This window comes from Scyliorhinus canicula, chromosome 2, assembly GCF_902713615.1.
Source record: "Scyliorhinus canicula chromosome 2, sScyCan1.1, whole genome shotgun sequence".
Classification (NCBI taxonomy): Eukaryota; Metazoa; Chordata; class Chondrichthyes; order Carcharhiniformes; family Scyliorhinidae; genus Scyliorhinus; species Scyliorhinus canicula.
In genome coordinates this window covers 2,993,359-3,016,294 of record NC_052147.1, presented here as the reverse complement: position 1 = coordinate 3,016,294, position 22,936 = coordinate 2,993,359, and the positions used below count along the sequence as shown (strand labels likewise).

The following is a 22,936-nucleotide window of genomic DNA, read 5'->3' as shown; positions in this document are numbered from 1 at the left end:
CAGAAGCCAAGAGCTGGGTTCCGCCTCGGGCAGTGATCGTAAGAGTCCACAAGTTTGTGGAAAAGGAAAGGATCCTGCACTGGGCCAGGGAGAAACGGAACTGTGAACGGAAGGGGAACAAGGTCCGAATATACTGGACCAGGTTAGACTGAGGAAGGGATGGGTGGGTCAGGTATTCCACTCGGGGTTCGACTCGAAGTCACGGGGCAGGGCGGGGCAGGGGGGCTGGCCATTTTGTTGAGTAAATTGACGGGGTTTGTGAGTGTGAAGGAAGTGAGGGACCCGGGTGGGAGATATGTGATGGCGAGCGGGGTGTTGGAAGGGAGGTGGTGGTGGTAAATGCGTACGCACTGAATTGGGGTGATGTACAGTTTGTTGGCACGATTCCAGACTTGGCCACGCACCAGTTGATTAAGGGAGGAGACTTTAATTGTGTGTTGGAGCAGAGGGTGGACAGGTCGAGCCCCAGGTCAATGGGATGGCTGCGGATGGCGAAGGAGGTGGGAGGGTTTATGGAACGGATGGGCATGGTGGATCCATGGTGATTAAGAACCCGGGGGGGGGGGGGGGGGGGGGGGTGTATCAAAATAAAACTCCCAATTCTAATGTGTGACCCACAGACAAGCAGGATACTGCACCCCAAACATCACCCTTCCTTGTAGAGGGCAGCCTTGAACCAGTTGTGGGCAGCCTACCGGTTGGCCAACTCCACACCCGGGTCCTGGTATATTCTCAGCTTGTTCCCGTCCCAGGTGCTCTGCTTTGTCTGCCTCACCCATCTGATTCAAATGGAGAAAACAATGCAGCCTCACCCCCATCGCCGACTCTCCGGCATTCAGCCTCCTCCTCAGCGCCCTCTACGCTCGATCCACCTCGAGGGGACAGTGAAAGACCCCCTCCTCCAATAAGCCTCTCCAGTATATTTGGGGCGTATTTAACAGCCTGCACTCCTTCAACATCCCCACAAAATCCGTAGATTCTGCCTCCTGGAGCGCTTCTCAAGGTCCTCCACCTTCTCCCTCAACCTCCTTTGGCTATTCCGCCACCTGCACTACCTCCGTCTCCAGCGAGGAGAGCCAGTCCTCATGCTCGCCCATCGACTCCTCCACCTTCTGGAGTGCCAGGCCCCGTGCTGTCAGCCTTTGCTCCACTCTATCTATCGATAGCTGCCCTACGCTGCTCCACCACATTAATAATAATAGTTTGTCACAAGTAGGCTTCAATGAAGTTACTGTGAAAAGCCCCTAGTCACCACATTCCGGCACCTGTTTGGGGATGCCGGTACGGAAATTGAACCCGCGCTGCTGGTCTTGTTCTGCATTACAAACCAGATGTTTAGTCCACAGTGCTAAGCCAGCCCCTTGTTAGCCAGGTCCTCTGAGGCTCCACCCTCTGCTGCTGGAACTTGTTGTTCAGAAAGTTCACCAGCTGCTCTGCAGACCACTGGGCGGCCAACGATTCCCCAGCACCTTCTGCGATCTTTTTCTGTGTCGCACCTCGACGATTCTCGTGACCAAGCTGCTGCCTCTTATTTGTTACACTCTGGTAAGCCATAATCCAGCCCCACCAGAGTATTGCAATCCTTCAGTGCTTATGGACCATTCACCAGCAAAACACCCCTCAAATCGGGTGGGGAAGGACGAGAAACTTTCACCTTAAGCGAAAGCCACCAAATGCGCGACCAATGACTCCATGGCTGCCACCGGATGTCCCCTATAATGCATTTTTAGAGACTAACTTTAATTTATACTGCTCATTTTGCTCTCATCTTGAAGTTACCATCCCAATGTGCGGCACGGTAGCACAGTGGTTAGCACTGCGGCGTCACAGCACCAGGGTCCCAGGTTTGATTCCCGGCTTGGGTCACTGTCTGTGCGGAGTCTGCACATTCTCCCCGTGTCTGCGTGGGTTTCCTCCGGGTGCTCCGGTTTCCTCCCACAAGTCCCGAAAGACGTGCTGTCAGGTGAATTGGACATTCTGAATTCTCCCTCTGTGTACCTGAACAGGCGCCGGAATGTGGCGACTCGGGGATTTTCACCATAACGTCATTGCAGCGTTAATGTAACCCTACTTGTGACAATAAAGATTATTAAACTCAGGCCCCAGCGGCCCTCTGATGTGGTAAAGGATCTCACGGCAGAGATGAGTTCCACTCAGTATTCTGGGACAATATTTATATCTCAATAAACACAATTGAACAGATTATCTGGTCATTATCACACTGTTGTTTGTGGAGATAGCTGTCCGCAAACTGGTTCAACTGTTTCCTGCCTTGCAATACCGCCTGCCCTTCAGAAGTATTTTGTCAGCTGTTAAGTGCTGTCGCTCACAGACAGTGGCGGATTTGCAGTGTATGTGTGACCCTGTTTTGACTTCAAATTTCGGTATCTGAAGGCTTTTTTCCCGCTCCCCTTACACGGGACAAGGTTAGAATTCATCTTTATTTATCTTTTTCTTTACAGGCAGTACACAGAATACAAAATATATTGTGTCTCGCGGAAGTCGCAAATTACATTCATTCCCCCCCCCCCCCCCCACCCATCACCACCCCCACCACATCCCCGTTCTAATTTCCAATGCTTGGAATGTGGTGTCGATTCTATAATTAAAGGAAGAGTAACCAATGTTTCGAGGTGTACCTTGGGAGTGAGGGAGTGTAACAGGTGACATGTAAACACTGGGGTGCAGCTGCAACCCGCTGAGAAACAGCACAAAACAAGCTCCAATCAGATATTGCACTAGAAAAGGCGTCACAGCTTCCGTCCTTCAACATATCAGAGGTTTGTAAAACAAGTGCGTAGCGGCAGAAAACAGTGAAAATAAATTTTAAACATAAAATATATATATATATATATGTATATATAAATTCAGTGGTACCAAAAATACAATTAATAACGTAAAGACAATACTGTGAAAACAAAAAAAAAACCCACAAAATAAGCACCACATGCCACAGATGTGAGGAGTTAAATGAGTTCCTGGTGTTGGATGTTGGGCACATTTGCTCCAGTCAGATTCTTGTACAGAAAAACAACTATCACAGAAGGAAAACAAAAGGCTGACTTGGAGAGAATATCTCTGGAGGGATGGGACATGGATTCTTTTCCCCTCCCAAGGGGTTTGCTGCTGCTGCTGCGTCGATCCTTCACGAGCTATAGTTGACCTGGTAATACAGGGTTTTATGCCTCCAGATGGAGTAGGAGTTGTCGAATTTGAGCAGGTAGACTCCCTGTCCTGGGTACTTGTGACTGCCGGACTGCACTTCCAAGTGACTGTCCTTTCGGTACACAGGTAGGATCTCCTCCAGATCAGATCGGCTGAAATCTTTAGTTCCCCTCTCAATGTCTCCCTCGACTGGGGGCGCTGGGGAAAAATGGATGCGGTTATTAATAGCAGCACAAGAGGGAGAGACAGTTGAACAATGATGAGGCCAGAGGGAGATGATTTAGCAAAGGTGGATGCAGAGGGCAATACACCAGGGCTCTGGTTTATAGCTGGATGATCCACCTGATGTCATTGGAACAAAGCCAGTACCGTACAGCTAAACTAGGCTGAGAATCACTGCCTGAAAACTCCAAATAAATGGGGTGCGGCAGATACCACAGCACAAATTCCAAAGCACTGCACGGCCGAGGTGCCGGGCCGAGGGAGCGCCGGGCCGGCAGAGGGGGTGGGCCGAGGCAACGCAGGGCAGAGGGGACGCCACGCCGGCAGAGGGGGTGGGCCGAGGCAACGCAGAGCCGAGGGAGCGCCAGGCCGGCAGAGGGAGCGCAGAGCCAAGGGAGCACTGCGCCGGCAGAGGGAGCGCAGAGCCAAGGGAGCACTGCGCCGGCAGAGGGAGCGCAGGGCCAAGGGAGCACTGCGCCGGCAGAGGGAGCGCAGGGCCAAGGGAGCACTGCGCCGGCAGAGGGAGCGCAGGGCCAAGGGGGCGCCGCACCGGCAGAGGGAGCGCAGGGCCAAGGGAGCACCGCGCCGGCAGAGGGAGCGCAGAGCCAAGGGAGCGCCGCGCCGGCAGAGGGAGCGCAGGGCCAAGGGAGCACCGCGCCGGCAGAGGGGGTGGGCTGAGGCAACGCAGGGCAGAGGGGGCGCCGCACCGGCAGAGGGAGCGCAGGGCCAAGGGAGCACCGTGCCGGCAGAGGGAGCGCAGAGCCAAGGGAGCGCCGCGCCGGCAGAGGGAGCGCAGGGCCAAGGGAGCACCGCGCCGGCAGAGGGAGCGCAGGGCCAAGGGAGCACCGCGCCGGCAGAGGGAGCGCAGGGCCAAGGGAGCACCGCGCCGGCAGAGGGAGCGCAGGGCCAAGGGAGCACCGGGCCGGCAGAGGGGGTGGTCCGAGGGGGCGCCGGGCCGGCAGAGGGAGCGCAGGGCCGAGGGAGCGCAGTGCCGGCAGAGGGAGCGCAGGGCCGGCAGAGGGAGCGCAGGGCCGAGGGAGCGCAGGGCCGGCAGAGGGAGCGCAGGGCCGGCAGAGCGAGCGCAGGGCCGGCAGAGGGAGCGCAGGGTCGGCAGAGGGAGCGCAGGGCCGAGGGAGCGCCGGGCCGGCAGAGGGAGCGCCGGGCCGGCAGAGGGAGCGCAGGGCCGAGGGAGCGCAGGGTCGGCAGAGGGAGCGCAGGGCCGAGGGAGCGCAGGGCCAGCAGAGGGAGCGCAGGGCCGGCAGAGGAGGTGGGCCGAGGGGGCGCCGTGCCGGCAGAGGGAGCGCAGGGCCGAGGGAGCGAAGTGCCGGCAGAGGAGGTGGGCCGAGGGAGCGCCGTGCCGACAGAGGGGGTGGGCCGAGGAGGGTCAGGCCGAGGGAGCGCAGGGCCGAGAGGGCGCCTTACCGGCAGAGGTGGTGGGCCGTGGGAGCGCCGGGCCGGCAGAGGGAGCGCAGGGCTGAGAGGGCGCCGTGCCGGCAGAGGTGGTTGGCCGTGGGAGCGCCGGGCCAGCAGAGGGAGCGCAGGGCCGAGGGAGCGCCGGGCCGGCAGAGGGAGCGCAGGGCCGGCAGAGGGGGTAGGCCGAGGGGGCGCCGGGCCGGCAGAGGGGGTGGGCCGAGGGGGCGCCGGGCCGGCAGAGGGGGTGGGCCGAGGGGGCGCCGGGCCGGCAGAGGGGGTGGGCCGAGGGGGCGCCGGGCCGGCAGAGGGGGTGGGCCGAGGGGGCGCCGGGCCGGCAGAGGGGGTGGGCCGAGGGGGCGCCGGGCCGGCAGAGGGGGTGGGCCGGCGGAGGGAGCGCAGGGCCGGGGGGGGGGGGGGGGGGGGGGGCGGCAGAGGGAGCACAGGGCCGGGGGGCGCCGGGCCGGCAGAGGGAGTGCCGCACCAGCAGAGGGGGTGGGCCGAGGGAGTGCCGCGCCGGCAGAGGGAGCGCAGGGCCGAGGGAGCGCCGCGCCGGCAGAGGGGGTGGGCCGAGGAGGGTCAGGCCGAGGGAGCGCAGCACCAACAGAAATTAGAGATAGTATTAGATTCAAAGCTGAGGCATACAAATTAGCAAGAAAAAGCAAGAGACCCGAGGATTGAGAACAGTTTAAAATTCAGCAAAGGCAGACCAAGGGATAGATTAGGAAGGGGAAAACGATCCTGGCTCTGGGTCACTGTCCGTGTGGAGTTTGCACATTCTCCCCGTGTCTGCGTGGGTCTCACTCCCACAACCCAAAGATGTGCAGGGTAGGTCCACGCTAAGTCGTTCTTTAATTGGAATTTATTTTTTCAAAAGAGGAAAATACAATTTTTTTTTTAAAATTTAGAGTACCCAATTATTTTTTTCCAATTGAGGGGCAGTTTAGTGTGGCCAATCCACCTACTCTGCTCATCTTTGGGTTGTGGGGCGAAACCCACACAGACACGGGGAGAATGTGCAAACTCCACACAGACAGTGACCCAGGGAAAATATAATCTGAAAGTCAGCTAGAGGTGAACATAAAAACTGACTAAGACTTTCTGTCGGTATGTAAAGAGAAAAAGATTGATAAAAACTAAAGTAGGCCCCTTACAGTCAGTAATGGGGGAATTCATAACAGGGACAAAGAAATGGCTGAGGAACTAAATCGTATTTTGCTTCTGTCTTCACAGAGTAAGACATGAATAATGAGAAACACAAGTTTCAGTGAGGAGCTGAAGGAAATCAGTATTAGTAAAGGAATTATTTTGGGGAAATTAATGGAATTAAAGGCGGACAAATCTCCAGGGCCTAATAATCTTCATCCCAGAGTATTTAAGGAAGTGACCCTAGAAATAGTAGATACATTGGTGATAATTTTTCAAAATTCTTTCGACTCCGGAATGGTTCCTACAGATTGGAGGGTAGCGAATGTAACCCTGCTTTTCAAAAAGGGAGGTAGAGAGAAAACAGGGAACTATAGACCAGTGAGCCTAACGTCGGTAGGAGGTAAGTTGCTGGAGTCCATTATCAAGGATTTCATAGCACAGCATTTGGAAAGCAGTGGTATAATCAGTCAAAGTCAGCATGGATTTACAAAAGGAAAATCATGCTTGACAAATCTACCGGAATTCTTTGAAGATGTAATTAGTAGAGTTGACCAGGGAGAACCGGTGGATAGAACATAGAACAGTACAGCACAGAACAGGCCCTTCGGCCCTCAATGTTGTGCCGAGCCATGATCACCCTACTCAAACCCACGTATCCACCCTATACCCGTAACCCAACAACCCCCCCTTAACCTTACTTTTATTAGGACACTACGGGCAATTTAGCATGGCCAATCCACCTAACCCGCACATCTTTGGACTGTGGGAGGAAACCGGAGCACCCGGAGGAAACCCACGCACACAGGGGGAGGACGTGCAGACTCCACACAGACAGTGACCCAGCCGGGAATCGAACCTGGGACCCTGGAGCTGTGAAGCATTTATGCTAACCACCATGCTACCCTGCTGCCCCATATGTGGCGTACTTAGACTTTCAGAAGGCTTTTGGCAAGGTCTCACATGGCAGATTGCTATTACTATTACCCTCTCACCTCACCAATCAATGTCCCTTGGAGGTAAAGTTAAAAGCAGGAACAAAGCAGCATCAAAACATCTCATTTTAAACCCTCACATACCCACTAAATATGTCTCCTATAAAGAAAAACCACAATGGGGTATTTTGATATTCGATAAAACTATCAAAACTCATTGGAAAGTCTAACTGAAAGTTAACAAATATTCACAGGGTATCCTGAGAGCACAGATTCACCACTTTTACAAGTCGAAAGAGGAGAAATAGATGTTGAAAACAAGCAGCAAATGTTGAAAATCTGAAATAAAACCAGGAAATGCTAGAAACACAACAGATCTGTCAGCATTGACCCTGTCAAATAAAACATATCGGAGGCAAACGGAGTGAAAATGAGGGAGGCAGAACATGATCGAGAGTGAGAAAGGTGAAGCTGAAAGAAACAGAGAGACAAAGAGAGAAAATTGAGAGCACACTGTGTCTGTGGCAGTAAAGAACACAGTGTCAGATGATAGGGGAAACAGAGCACTTGGTGATGCATCACATTATTCTTGGTTAAACATTTGCAAAGTCCGTTACCTTCTACATCTTCCTCATCCTCCTCATCGCTCGATTCACTGACCAGCACGGTAATTTCTGTATTGGTCACAGGCGCCCACTCAAAGTACACCCCGAAGCCGATATCGTAGGTGTCTGTGGCAAAGTCCCAGCAAACACAGGTGCCCTCTGGGTGGGTAGGAACCCGCACTGTCACTATGTTCCCACGGTTCACCTTCATCAGTCCGGCCTTCTGGCTTCGTATCTTCTCTTTGAACTCATTCATCTCCACGGTCATCCAGGTGGACGCAGCATCAATTACAGGAACAACTGAAAGGCAAACAGGAAAAATACAGCTGGCCACACTTCAGGGAGTTTTAAAATTAATTTACCAGATGTGGGCGTCGCTGGCTCAGCCAGCACCTATTGCCCATCCCTATATTTATATGGCTAGTACAGTTCAATTTCAGGTCAATGGTAGCCTACAGGATGCTGATCAAGGGGATTCAGTGATGGTAATGCCACTGAATGTATTCTAATAATAATAATAATCTTTATTGTCACAAGTAGGCTGACATTAACACTGCAATGAAGTTGCTGTGAAAATCCCCTAGTCACCACATTCCGGCGCCTGTTCGGGTCACAGAGGGAGAATTCAGAATGTCCAATCACCTGACAGCACGTCTTTCGGGACTTGTGGGAGGAAACCGGAGCACCCGGAGGAAACCCACGCAGACACGGGGAGAACATGCAGACTCCGCACAGACAGTGACCCAAGCCGGGAATCAAACCTGGGACCCTGGTGCTGTGAAGCAACAGTGCTAACCATTGCGTTACCGTGCCACCCTTTGTTAAGACAAAGCTCCCTCATCAAACACTCCCAGGACAGGTACATCACGGGGTTAGATACAGAGTAAAGCTCCCTCTACACTGCCCCCAGCAAACACTCCCAGGGTGGGAACAGCATGGGGTTAGATACAGAGTAAAGCTCCCTCTACACTGTCCCCATCAAACACTCCCAGACAGGTACAGCACGGGGTTAGATACAGAGTAAAGCTCCGTCTACACTGTCCCCATCAAACACTCCCAGGACAGGTACAGCACAGGGTTAGATACAGAGTAAAGCTCCCTCTCCACTGTCCCCATCAAACGCTCCCAGACAGGTACAGCACGGGGTTAGATACAGAGTAAAGCTCCCTCTACACTGTCCCCATCAAATACTCCCAGGACAGGTACAGCACGGGGTTAGATACAGAGTAAAGCTCCCTCTACACTGTCCCCATCAAACACTCCCAGGACAGGTACAGCACGGGGTTAGATACAGAGTAAAGCTCCCTCTACACTGTCCCCATCAAACGCTCCCAGACAGGTACAGCACGGGGTTAGATACAGAGTAAAGCTCCCTCTACACTGTCCCCATCAAACGCTCCCAGACAGGTACAACACGGGGTTAGATACAGAGTAAAGCTAACTCTACACTGTCCCCATCAAACACTCCCAGGACAGGTACAGCACGGGGTTAGATACAGAGTAAAGCTCCCTCTACACTGTCCCCATCAAACACTCCCAGGACAGGTACAGCACGGGGTTAGATACTTTTTAAAAAATTGTTTCACTGGTGTCACTGGGCTGAGCCAGCATTTATTGCCCATCTCTAATTGCCCTTGAGCGGTGTGGTTTGCTGGGCCATTTCGGAGGGCATTCGAGAATCTACCACATCGCTGTGGGTCTGGAGTCACGTGTAGGCCAGACCAGGCAAGGATGGCAGATTTCCTTCCCTAAAAGACTTTAGTGAACCAGATGTGTTTTTACAACAATGATAGCTTCACAGTCACCATTACTGGCACTGTCTTTCAGCTGCAGATTTTTTTATTTGTTTATTTGTTTATTAATCGAATTTAAATTCCACCAGCTTCCGTGATAGGATTTGAACTCGTGCCCTCAGAGTGTTTTAGCCTGGGCCTCTGGATTGTAAATACATTGACATTTCCACACCATCTTCCACTTACCTCTCCCGGGACCTTCTGATGGGTCTGCTGGTAGCTTTTCTGGGCCTCCATGGTCAGACTGAATTATGACAGAATCACTGCTGACTTTGCGGACCCGATATGCCCCAACTGCTGTGTCACCAGGTTTGCTATCCTTAACATCCTGAAGGGCAACAAGAAAAGATGCATCTAACTATCAGTGCAGCACCACCTTTCCAAACCGATTCAGTCTAAGAATCAGCTCACTTCACAAAACCCTCTCCGGGGGCGGGTAAGTTCTAGAAGCCACAATAGTGCACATTCTGGGACAGGACCTAAAAATAAGTCACCAGGAGGGATTAATACAAGTAAAAATGGAGACAATAATGAGACCCAAGAGACAAAGCTCCAAAGCCTGATGATGCTTTTCGGTTCCAGGGAATTAAATGAATCACTTGATGAAATTGCTTGTACGTTGGTCACAAATTTCCCCCGATTCCAAAATTCTGCCTTTTGTATTGTCCATGCTACTCCATTATTTATCGACAGAGAGAGAGAGAAAGAAGACATGCACAGACACGTCAATTTAACGCTAACTGTCGGGAAGTTGCTGGAGTCAATGACATGAGAACTTGTGCAAGTATCAGATCAAAGAGAGTTAATGTGGATTTATGAAGGGCAGATCATGTCTGGATATTCCAAATGAATTCTGGAGGTTAATAGAATCTATGGATGCCTACATGGATTTCCAGAAGTTATTTGATAAGGTTCTTCGTGAGAAGTTTGACAAAAAATAAGCGTGCACAAAATTGGAGGAAACTTTGTGACGAGCATTGGAATTTGATTGGGCTGTTGGACATTGTAGGGATAAAGGAAGCATCCTTTGATTTGTGTGATCTCTAAAAGTCACCATCATAAATGAGTTGACTGAATAAATAGTGTGTTGTTTATCCACGTTTACAGATGACAATAGGTTGAGGGGTCACAGAAAATTTTGTAAACGGTATCAGGAAATATACAGTTTCAATACCAGGGTCACTGCAGTTTTTGATAAACATTTTTGACTTGGACTTGGGTTATAGGCCCTAGTTTTGACATTTTATTGTCTCTATTCGTTTGTGGGATGTGGGCGTTGCTGGCTGGGCCAGCATTTATTGCCCATTCTGGAGGGCATCCAAGAGTCAACCACATCGCTGTGGATCTGACGTCACATGTAGGCCAGACCGGGTAAGGATGGCAGATTTCATTCCCTAAAGGACATTAGTGAAACAGATGGATTTCAACGACAATTGACAACAATTTCCTGGTCATCATTCGACTTTTAATTCCAGATTTTTATTGAATTCAAATTTCACCATCTGCCCGGGTGGGATTTGAACCCGGGTCTCCAGAGCATCACCCTGGATCTCTGGGTTACTAGTCCAGAGGCAATACCCCTACGCCACCACCACAGGAGGTGGCATAAATTGTGTAAATGCAGTCAACAGTGAGGAAGTCAGTAATAGACTTTAAGAGGACACAGACAAGTGGCATATGTGGTCACATAGTGCTTATGTATATTAATTGTTTAATTATATGCAGGTCGAAGACATTAATTGAGGTTTCACTTGAATACATGTAATTGGGTCACTTATTGGAGTGTTTGGGTTTGGAGGTGTATGCTTGTAATTTTTCACTCTGCAAATAAATGTAAGACTGAGTAAAGATTGGTTCCAGTATTATTCACCAATTGGCTTTCTGAAATAAAACACTGCAGATTAAATCAAAGACAGAAAATTGTACGGTGATACATTTTGATAGGTGGCATGAGAAGAGGCAACACTGAATGGTTTCATTTTAAAGGGCGTCAGGGAGAGGGGCTGACGACTGTTTGTGTAGAAATTTTGAAGGAATAAGGAAGTTAACAAAGTAGTTAATGAAGCAATTGGAACTGTGGACTTTTTAAACAGAGACATAGAATACAGAAGTGAAGGAGTCATCGCTAAACTCTCATAAAACTAGTCCCATCTGGAGTATTGTGTCCAATTCCAAGCACCACTCCTTCAGAAGGACACAAAGGCTTTGCAGAGAGCATAGCTGGGATTTTAGAGAATGGTTCCGCGATCAGGAATTTCAGTTACGTGGCTAGAGGGGAGAAGCCGGGGTTGGTCTGAGAGAAGAGAAGGAGAGGAGTAGAAGAGTTTAAAATCACCAAGGCTGTAGATAAGAAAGAGAAACTGTTTCCAATGACTGAAGCGGCAATTACCAGAGGACACACACTGGGAAATGTGAAGGATGAATACAGCAACCGGTTAACAGTAATTTACGAAAGACAATAAATAAATATCCAAAAGGGAAAGAAAACTGAAGGGATGTGAGCAGAGAGCGGAGTGAGACTAACGGGATTGATCTTCAAAAGAGCTAGTACAGACTCAATGGGCCAAACAGCCTCTTGTTCTGTTATACTATTCGGTGATTCTGAGGAATACATAGACTAAGTCATTGAACAACACTATAGCAGTTGCATTTCAATGTGTACGGTCATTCATTTTGGATTCAAAGAAGACATCAGAATATTATCTTCAGGGAGAGACTGGGAACTGTGATATTCAGATACATAAATCGTTGAAAACTAGTGGACACCCGAGACAAAGTCAATGGAAAACTGGAGCTCAAGGGAGTACAAAAGTTGAAGAAATTATGCTTCATTGCAGAGCCATGGTTAGACTCGATCTGAAGCATTCAGGAATGATGAGCCTCAGAGGGGCACAGGAGAGATTCACTAGAACGACCCAAGGCTAAGAGCGGGATTCTGAGGGCAAGCTGCAGATCTCCCAAATCCAGCTGTCCAAAAACAGGAATTGTCTGACAATCAGCCATTCTTCCTTTGGGAGCTCTGTGTGCCTTTCTCAGAACTCAGTAAAGCTCAGGAATGAAGAGGCCGTTTCTCAGGCTGATTCCTGAGGACAGATCGGTGGAATTTGTGTGCAGACAGGACCTGGGCCCATTGCAATGCTTTAGAATCTGCCTCCCTGCAGCCGGGATCGAACCTGGGACCTCGGCGCTGTGAGACAACACTGCGCCACCGTGCTGCCCTACAAGCACCCTTGCTAGGTCCACTCCTCCACCCAATCCCCAGAACCCCACTTAATCTGCACACCCCTGGACACTAAGGAGCAATTTGGCATGGCCAATCCATCTAACCTGCACATCTTCGGGCTGTGCAAACTCCACACAGGCAGTCACCCTAGGCTGGAATTGAACCTGGGTCCCTGGCACTGTGAGGCAGCAGTGCTAACCACCTCCACCGTGCCAACCATTGGAATAGAGGACTTTGGGACTTCCTGAGGTCATGAAAGATGCTAAAGAAATTTAAAACTTTCTTCTGTTGAAATTTAGTCACTGATGTAATGCAGGAAATGAAGCAGCCATCTTGTGCACAGCAAGATCCCACAGCAAGCAATGAAGACGAAAGGCCAGATCATCTGTTTTTAAGGATGGCAGCTGAGGGATAAATGTTGACCAAGGCTATCGGGGAGTACCCATTCCAAAAGCGGCTGCAAAATCTTCTGCATCCAACTGAAAACGCAGAAGGAGCCTCGGTCAAACATCCCATCCAGCACCTCATACAGGGCAGCACACTCTCTGTACTACAGTGCTGTAGTGCCTGATTAGATTCTGGACTCGAGTCTCTGGAGTGGGACTGGAATAGCTGGCTGCCTTACGTACTATTCAACTAAAAATCATAGAGAATACAAGGGTGCAGAAAGAACTAGTGACAGGTCATTCAACTTCACACCTGCTCTGGTTCTTCATCTTCTGGCTCGGTTGTCGCCACCACTGTTATTCCAGAACCGTCTCCATCATTCCCTTCTGCTTCCTCGGTCACCGGTCTTGCATTCTGTGATCTCTCAAGAGAAAAACACATTCTTACTCAAAAATAACAGTTGCTGCACCGTCACACATCTCCCATCCTGCCTGCCCCTCCCACATCTCCCATCCTGCCTGCACCCCACCATCTCCCATCCAGCCTACACCCCACCATCTCCCATCCTGCCTGCACCCTCCCACATCTCCCATCCTGCCTGCCCCTCCCACATCTCCCATCCTGCCTGCACCCCACCATCTCCCATCCTGCCTGCACCCCACCATCTCCCATCCTGCCTGCACCCCACCATCTCCCATCCTGCCTGCACCCCACCATCTCCCATCCTGCCTGCACCCCACCGTCTCCCATCCTGCCTGCCCCTCCCACATCTCCCATCCTGCCTGCACCCCACCATCTCCCATCCTGCCTGCACCCTCCCACATCTCCCATCCTGCCTACACCCCACCATCTCCCATCCTGCCTGCCCCTCCCACATCTCCCATCCTGCCTGCACCCCACCATCTCCCATCCTGCCTGCACCCCACCATCTCCCATCCTGCCTGCACCCCACCGTCTCCCATCCTGCCTGCCCCTCCCACATCTCCCATCCTGCCTGCACCCCACCATCTCCCATCCTGCCTGCACCCCACCATCTCCCATCCTGCCTGCACCCCACCATCTCCCATCCTGCCTGCCCCTCCCACATCTCCCATCCTGCCTGCACCCCACCATCTCCCAGCCTGCCTGCCCCTCCCACATCTCCCATCCTGCCTGCACCCCACCATCTCCCATCCTGCCTGCACCCCACCATCTCCCATCCTGCCTGCACCCCACCATCTCCCATCCTGCCTGCACCTCCCACATCTCCCATCCTGCCCCTCCCACATCTCCCATCCTGCCTGCCCCTCCCACATCTCCCATCCTGCCTGCACCCCACCATCTCCCATCCTGCCTGCCCCTCCCACATCTCCCATCCTGCCTGCACCCCACCATCTCCCATCCTGCCTGCCCCTCCCACATCTCCCATCCTGCCTGCTCCCTCCCACATCTCCCAGCCTGCCTGCCCCTCCCACATCTCCCATCCTGCCTGCACCCCACCATCTCCCATCCTGCCTGCACCCCACCATCTCCCATCCTGCCTGCACCCCACCATCTCCCATCCTGCCTGCACCCCACCATCTCCCATCCTGCCTGCCCCTCCCACATCTCCCATCCTGCCTGCACCCCACCATCTCCCATCCTGCCTGCACCCTCCCACATCTCCCATCCTGCCTGCACCCTCCCACATCTCCCATCCTGCCTGCCCCTCCCACATCTCCCATCCTGCCTGCCCCTCCCACATCTCCCATCCTGCCTGCACCCCACCATCTCCCATCCTGCCTGCACCCCACCATCTCCCATCCTGCTTGCACCCTCCCACATCTCCCATCCTGCCTGCCCCTCCCACATCTCCCATCCTGCCTGCCCCTCCCACATCTCCCATCCTACCTGCCCCTCCCACATCTCCCATCCTGCCTGCACCCCACCATCTCCCGGTCTGCCTGCACCCCACCAGACGTCACCCGGCCTCCTGGGACGAGGCACTACCAGTCTGAACTGACTTGCAGTCTTGATGGCGGCTCAGTACCAGGGAAAGACCCAAATACAGACAAGTCCAAGAATCGAATCCGCATTGGCGATCTCAGCAGGGTCACAGACCGAGTAAGAACAGGTCCTGAGCAAAAGACACTCAGAATGGTTCAGCTGGTTTGGCAATGAAGGAAACCGCTGTCAACTCCTCCAGCGAGTGAATTTGTATAACAACCTGTATTTATAAAGTGCTTTAACCTAGTAAAAGGTATCGCAATCAGATGAAGACTGATACTGATTCAAAGAAAAGATGGTATTAGGACAGGTAACCAAAAATATTGGTTCCCGAGGTAGGTTTAGAGAATTTTGGATGGGTGAAGATGTGCGAAACTTGGTGGTTGGCCTGGTGAGTGATGGAATATTGGAGTTAATGGAAATACAGGTTAGGGTTTCAGAAGGTTGGTGGCGAGGGAACGCAGTTTGCATCGAGGACAACAGATCGTGGCTTTTGGTCTCCCTGGTATTCAATTTGATGAGAGTACGGCTCACTGTGGAATCAGGACCATGCTCAGCTGTGATGCCTTCCATAGTCAAGTGACTCGGGAATGAAGAATGGCCACTTGAACGAGGAATTGGAAATGGAGAAGCAGGGTGGCACAGTGGTTAGCACAGCTGCCTCACGGCGCCGAGGACACGGGTTCAAATCCCAGCCCACAGTCCGTGTGGAGTTTGCCCATTCTCCCCGTGTCTGCGTGGGTCTCACCTCCCACAACGCAAAGATGTGCAGGTGGATTGGCCACGCTAAATTGCCCCTTAATAGGGGAAAAAAAAATTGGGTTCTCTAAATTTATTTGAAAAAAGAAAATTGAGAGCCCACGTAACCCAAATTCAATAACAGAGGTGGAGTGGAAACTGGACCCAGATAATGAAAGTTAATGCACCCTCCCCCCGCAAATAACATTCTTTAAAAAAAACAAGCTGCTGGGATTTGCACAATTCTGGTAATTAGAATATCAAACGCCCCATTGATTACTCTCAAAAGGGACCAATCCTTCACCAATCATGGGAACTCTGCAATAATTACAGTAAAATGCAGTAAATTAGTATCAACTCAAACAGCTCATTGCACGACATCATTTTCAGAAAGACATCTGTTATCACATTGCTCTTGCTGGTTACACCATGTCCCCCACCATCAATTAACCCCAGGACGTCAAAATTCCTCAAGCACAGCTGGGGCTATTCTAGTGAGAAACAAAGCATTTTTCCACAAACTCCCTCACGCGTACAGCCAACTAGCTCACACATCCCCCACCCCTATTACCTCTTCGTGCCTGACTGCAAACAACAGATCTCTTGGGTGTTGGGACATACCTGGGGTGGGACAAGAATGCAATTGTCATTAAATCTAATGAGTCCCTGCAGGCTCAGCTCGTTAGGGTGGAGAGCAACTCGGGCACAAGGATCAGGCTGGATTCCTTGTCATGTGCACTGACACCTGATCACAGACTACCAGATAGAGCTTAGAATTCTTTAGATGCCCTCGGTGACCTCTGCCACAGAGTGATGCACGATGGTGGGAAGACAGACAGAGTTACTGTGCTAATCAGCAGTGAGTGGATCTTGCTGGAAAGTACAGACATTTAGGATGCACTGCCTCCCCCAGTCCCCTTAAACTCTTTTATCAATCAGAGTCAACCCTAGTACAGGTCAGCACTTTCAGGAGAAGAAATAACAATTGTCCGACCAGAGGGGAGGCTATTGGATTTGGTACTTGGTAATGAACCAGGGCAGGTGATAGATTTGTTAGTGGGGGAGCATTTTGGAGATAGTGACCACAATTCTGTGACTTTCACTTTAGTAATGGAGAGGGATAGGTGCGTGCAACAGGGCAAGGTTTACAATTGGGGGAAGGGTAAATACGATGCTGTCAGGCTAGAACTGAAGTGCATAAGTTAGGAACATAGGCTGTCAGGGAAGGACACAATTGAAATGTGGAACTTGTTCAAGGAACAGATACTACGTGTCCTTGATTTGTATGTCCCTGTCAGGCAGGGAAGAGATGGTCGAGTGAGGGAACCATGGTTGACAAGAGAGGTTGAATGTCTTGTTAAGAGGAAGGAGGAGACTTGTGTAAGGCTGAGGAAACAAAGTTCAGACAGGGCGCTGGAGGGATACAAGATAGCCAGGAGGGCATGAAAAATCTTTGGCGGGTAGGATCAAGGAAAACCCCAAGGCCTTTTACACATATGGGAGAAATATGAGAATGACTAGAGCGAGAGTAGGTCCGATCAAGGACAGTAGCGGGAGATTGTGTATTGAGTCTGAAGAGATAGGAAAGGTCTTTAATGAGTACTTTTCTTCAGTATTTACGAATGAGAGGGGCCATATTGTTGGAGAGGACAACGTGAAACAGACTGGTAAGCTCGAGGAGATACTTGTTAGGAAGGAAGATGTGTTGGGCATTTTGAAAAACTTGAGGATAGACAAGTCCCCCGGGCCTGACGGGATATATCCAAGGATTCTATGGGAAGCAAGAGATGAAATTGCAGAGCCGTTGGCAATGATCTTTTCATCCTCACTGTTAACAGGGGTGGTACCAGGGGATTGGAGAGTGGCGAATGTCGTGCCCCTGTTCAAAAAAGGGAATAGGGATAACCCTGGGAATTACAGGCCAGTTAGTCTTACTTCGGTGGCCGGCAAAATAATGGAAAGGGTACTGAGGGATAGGATTTCTGAGCATCTGGAAAGGCACTGCTTGATTAGGGATAGTCAGCACGGATTTGTGAGGGGTAGGTCTTGCCTCACAGGTCTTATTGACTTCTTTGAGGAGGTGACCAAGCATGTGGATGAAGGTAAAGCAGTGGATGTAGTGTACATGGATTTTAGTAAGGCATTTGATAAGGTTCCCCATGGTAGGCTTTGCAGAAAGTAAGGAGGCATGGGATAGTGGGAAATTTGGCCAGTTGGATAACGAACTGGCTAACCAATAGAAGTCAGAGAGTGAAAAGGGGGGGGAAGGGGGAGGGAAAAGGTGTGTGGGGGGGGGGGGGGGGGGGGCAGACGATGACTATGTTTGTTTATTTAATTTAAATTTATTTTTAAGTTCTTCTGTTGTTCATTGGGGTTGGGGGGGGGTGGGGGATGGGATACATGCGTCGATACGGTCTGGGGGTGTTACAGTTATTATGGGTTATTTTGTTGCATTTCATTGTTTGTCGTTACGTTTTATATTTTCTGTAAAAAATTCCAATAAAAATTATATTAAAAAAAAAAGAAGTCAGAGAGTGGTGGTGGATGGCAAATATTCAGCCTGGAGCCCAGTTACCAGTGGCGTACCACAGGGATCAGTTCTGGGTCCTCTGCTGTTTGTGATTTTCATTAATGACTTGGATGAGGGAGTTGAAGGGTGGGTCAGTAAATTTGCAGATGATACGAAGATTGGTGGAATTGTGGATAGTGAGGAGGGCTGTTGTTGGCTGCAAAGAGACATAGATAGGATGCAGAGCTGGGATGAGAAGTGGCAGGTGGAGTTTAACCCTGAAAAGTGTGAGGTTGTCCATTTTGGAAGGACAAATATGAATGCGGAATACAGGGTTAATGGTAGGGTTCTTGGCAATGTGGAGGAGCAGAGAGATCTTGGGGTCTATGTTCATAGATCTTTGAAAGTTGCCACTCAAGTGGATAGAGTTGTGAAGAAGGCCTATAGTGTGCTAGCGTTCATTAGCAGAGGGATTGAATTTAAGAGCCGTGAAGTGATGATGCAGCTGTACTAAACCTTGGTACAGCCACATTTGGAGTACTGTGTGCAGTACTGGCCACCTCATTTTAGGAAGGATGTGGAAGCTTTGGAAAAGGTGCAAAGGAGATTTACTAGGATGTTGCCTGGAATGGAGAGTAGGTCATACGAGGAAAGGTTGAGGGTGCTAGGCCTTTTCTCATTAGAACGGAGAAGGATGAGGGGCGACTTGATAGAGGTTTATAAGATGATATGGGGAATAGATAGAGTAGACAGTCAGAGACTTTTTCCACGGGTGGAACAAACCATTACAAGGGGACATAAATTTAAGATAAATGGTGGAAGATATAGAGGGGATGTCAGAGGTAGGTTCTTTACCCAGAGAGTAGTGGGGGCATGGAATGCACTGCCTGTGGAAGTAGTTGAGTCGGAAACATTAGGAACCTTCAAGCGGCTATTGGATATGTACATGGATTACGGTAGAATGATGGGGTGTAGATTAATTTGTTCTTAAGGGCAGCACGGTAGCACAATTGCTTCACAGCTCCAGGGTCCCAGGTTCTATTCCGGCTTGGGTCACTGTCTGTGTGGAGTCTGCACATCCTCCCCGTGTGTGCGTGGGTTTCATCCGGGTGCTCCGGTTTCATCCCACAGCCCAAAGCCGTGCAGGTTAGGGTGATTGGCCTTGATCAATTGTCCCCTTAGTTTCCAAAGGTTAGTTGGGGCTATGGGTTTACAAGGATAGGTCAGGGGATTGGGCCTGGATGGGGTGCTCTTTCAAAGGGTTTGTGTAGACTCGATGGGCCAAATGGCCTCCTTCTGTACTATAGGAATTCTATTTCTCTAAGCGTCGCACACCATGCACAAAAGAACTTGCATTGAAGTAGCACCTGGCAAGACCCGAGTGTCTCAATTAAATTTACGGGTTATAGGCACTGCTTGAAGTGAAATAATTGCTGTAAAGTAGGAAAATATTTAGGACTTGAAATCATATCGCTGTTCCTTCAGTGTTACTGAGCCAAAATCCTGCAGCAGCTTACCTAACATCACCGTGACTATCTACACCACACAGACTTCAGCGGTTCAAAAAGGTATCTCACCACCATCTTCTTCAAGGCAATTGGAGATGGATATTGCTTTGCCAGTGACGTACACATCCCAGAACATTATTTGAAGGTCAACACTGCTACGGTAAGAGATTTATCTAGTCATTGAGAAAGTGTTTGCTCCAGTTGGCAACACCAGTTTAACTGTAATTACAACATGAACAGTAAAGAGAAGATTGAGGGTGACCTGATAGTGGCCGTTGAGGTTACGAAAGGGGCTTGACAGGCATAACATAGAGATATTTCCACTCGAAACCCCAGCTAGAGGTCACAACTACATAACAGTCATCAATGAATCCAATTGTGAATTCTGGAGAAATATCTTTACCCAGAGAGTGGTGCGACTGTGGAACTTGCGACCACGGGCAGGTTAATAGCACAGATGGATTATAAAACAAGGTATGATACCGAGACAAATAAGGAAACAAAGGGTATGGTGATAAGCTGCAATAAACTATGAGACAAGGTTCAGGTCGGGCATAAATATCAACATGGACCAGTTGGACTAATCAATTTGTAACTCTCCCATCTTCACTCCCGATACCAGTGAGATCGATTACCTGTTTTCCGTCTCTGTCTGGCTCTGCTTACTCCCTTCCGACACTTGTAGACCGGACAGTTGAGAGGTCACATCAGCCTCCGAGTCCTGCTCAGGTTCTGCATTTCAAATAAATGATGCATCATCGTCAGCGCAATGGCATAAACACGTTGTTAAAATAAATCAGGTGAGAAACAAAATAAGGCCACTAAATTCAGTCTGCGGTGATCATTTTCACCACCTAGCGAGCGGCTAACCGGCAAGTTGAAAAATGACCCGGTCTAGGTGAACTGGAGTCAGAAATCGGATGAAAGACGGTAACATTGGGAGATAGCTTCAAAGAGAAGCTGGCTTAGGTACAACAGAGACACTCCCATGTTGGTGAACGTAGGGACATCCAAAGCTTCCTGGTTGACTAAAGATATAAAGAAAAGGCTTTTGATGAATGCCAGTTTATGAAGTACAGCGGAGAACTGGAAAGGGAAGAGAGAGGGAAGTCAGAGTACGAGGCTAAATAAACAGGTAACGAAAAAGAAACTCAAAAATCTTTGATAACCATATAAATAGTAAAAAGAGAATCAAAGAGAGGGTTACATAGAACAGTACATAGAACAGTACAGCTCAGAACAGGCCCTTCGGCCCTCGATGTTGTGCCGAGCTTTGTTTGAAACCAAGATCAAGCTATCCCACTCCCTGTCATTCTGGTGTGCTCCATGTGCCTATCCAATAACCGCTTGAAAGTTCCTAATGTGTCCGACTCCACTATCACAGCAGGCAGCCCATTCCACACCCTAACCACTCTTTGAGTTGAATAGGGACCAAAAAGAACTTCTTGGAAGCAGATTTTGGTGAGGTATTAAATGAGAATACTGCTTCGGTCTTCACTGCTGCCAATGTCAGAGTGAAGGAGGAGGCAGTGGTGATGTTGGATAAGATAAAAATAATGATACTTGTGGGGTGCAACTCGGCTATTGAGCGGAGTAAAGATGGAAATTGCAGAGGACCTGGTCACAACCTGCCAACCCTCCTGAGACATGGCAATGTTGCCAAAGGGGACAGGAAAATGCAAATGACTGCTCAGAAAGGGATACACCGAGCAAACACGGTGCAGCCCAACATCATTGAGAAGAAAACAATAATCTGGGACAAAATTAATTGGCGCTTGGAAGATTATGTCGGTGAATAAATGAAAAATCAACATGGATTTGTTCAAGGAATGGTGTAAGGAAGGATGAATGTTTCCAGAGGTCAGTAATCAGAGGAAACAGATTCAAGGTGATTGGTGAAGATTAGAGGTGATACGAAGAAAGCAAAGTGCTGGAAAATCTCAGCAGGTCTGGCAGCATCAATAGAGAGAGAAATAGGAGATGTCTTCATTTGCATCTCCAACCAGGGTTCACAATTGAGAAGTGACAGATTAGAAGAGAGACGCGGTTTATAGCTTTCACAAATTCATTCAGCCACCCCAGACAACAGCAGAGCAGGGGCCAATCCTCCAGTGTTCAGCACTGACACACTGGGCTCTCTTAGGCCCTTGCCTCAGGAAGATTCGCTAGCCTCAATCCCAACCCTGACTCCGATATCTCATTCCTACAGCAGTTGAAAGATCAAAGCCATTTAACAGTAGCCACAGCTGGTGACTCCAATGCTATACTGAACACATTTAACATTAGCACCAAATACATTTTTTAACAATACTCCAATCCCCTCATATTGCTGCTCTCCCCGTGCCTGCGACTTCATTCACCAATATTTCACCCCACCCCCCCAAAGTTAGCTCTCTTCGGAAGGACGCGTTTGATCAATGCGCTGCAAGATGATTCTTTACATCTGATGGAAACTTTAATCAAAATCCTTGAGTCAGAGAGAGTGATGTGAGTGAGGCACAGCCAACATCCTCTTTCAGCATGGCATCAACTGCCATGAGTGTTCCTATTTCATGATGTGGAGATGCCGGCGTTGGACTGGGGTGAGCACAGTAAGAAGTCTGACAACACCAGGTTAAAGTCCAACAGGTCTGTTTCAAACACTAGCTTTCGGCGCACTGCTCCTTCCGGACTTTAACCTGGTGTTGTAAGACTTCTTACTGTTCCTATTTCCCCATTCAGCTGTTGGGCATTGCCCAGTAAGCAGTTCTCTGGCCTCAGATTCACAACATGAGGGATTCAAGTTCCGCAGTTGGAGGCACCGTCTTTCAGTTGAGATCTTAGTTCAAGATCGCGGTCTGCTCAGGGCGTAAGAGATCGCATGGCAACTATTTGGAGATGGATAGGTGTCCTGGTAATGATAGATTACATTTACAATCACATTTCTGTCTGTGGGAGGTTGCTGTAGGCAAATTTGCTGCCATGTTTCCTACATTACAACTGTGACCATACGACAAATGTATTTCAAAGCAAATTACTGCGAATGCTGGAATCTGACACAAAAACAGAATACAGTGGACAATCTCAGCGAGTCTGACAGCCTCTATGGAGAGAGAACGGAGCTAACGTTTCGAGTCTGGATGACTCTTTGTCAAATATATTTCATTGGGGTAAACCGCTTTGGGACACCTGGGAATTATCAAAGGCGCTATAGAAATGCAGGTGACTTTCAACCATCTTTTCTAACATCCTGAAACCCATGAAAACCACCGGAATGTGGCGACTAGGGGCTTTTCACAGTAACTTCATTTGAAGCCTACTTGTGACAATGAGCCATTTTCATTACAAACC

General features: G+C 49.9%; 1 protein-coding gene across 1 annotated transcript in view; it reads right to left on the bottom strand.

Annotated features, from left to right (window-relative positions):
- Window positions 1–2,541: 2,541 nt before the first annotated feature.
- The window catches only part of tmed8 (transmembrane p24 trafficking protein 8), a 30,627-nt gene continuing 10,232 nt past the window's right edge, over window positions 2,542–22,936 (bottom strand). The window contains exons 2-6 of the mRNA XM_038821900.1: window positions 20,242–20,338; window positions 13,199–13,307; window positions 9,463–9,604; window positions 7,496–7,783; window positions 2,542–3,363 (exon numbers count right to left, since the gene is read on the bottom strand). Coding sequence (XP_038677828.1) covers window positions 3,146–3,363; window positions 7,496–7,783; window positions 9,463–9,604; window positions 13,199–13,307; window positions 20,242–20,338 — 854 coding nt within the window. The 3' untranslated portion in view covers window positions 2,542–3,145. The remainder of the gene's footprint in view (window positions 3,364–7,495; window positions 7,784–9,462; window positions 9,605–13,198; window positions 13,308–20,241; window positions 20,339–22,936) is intronic.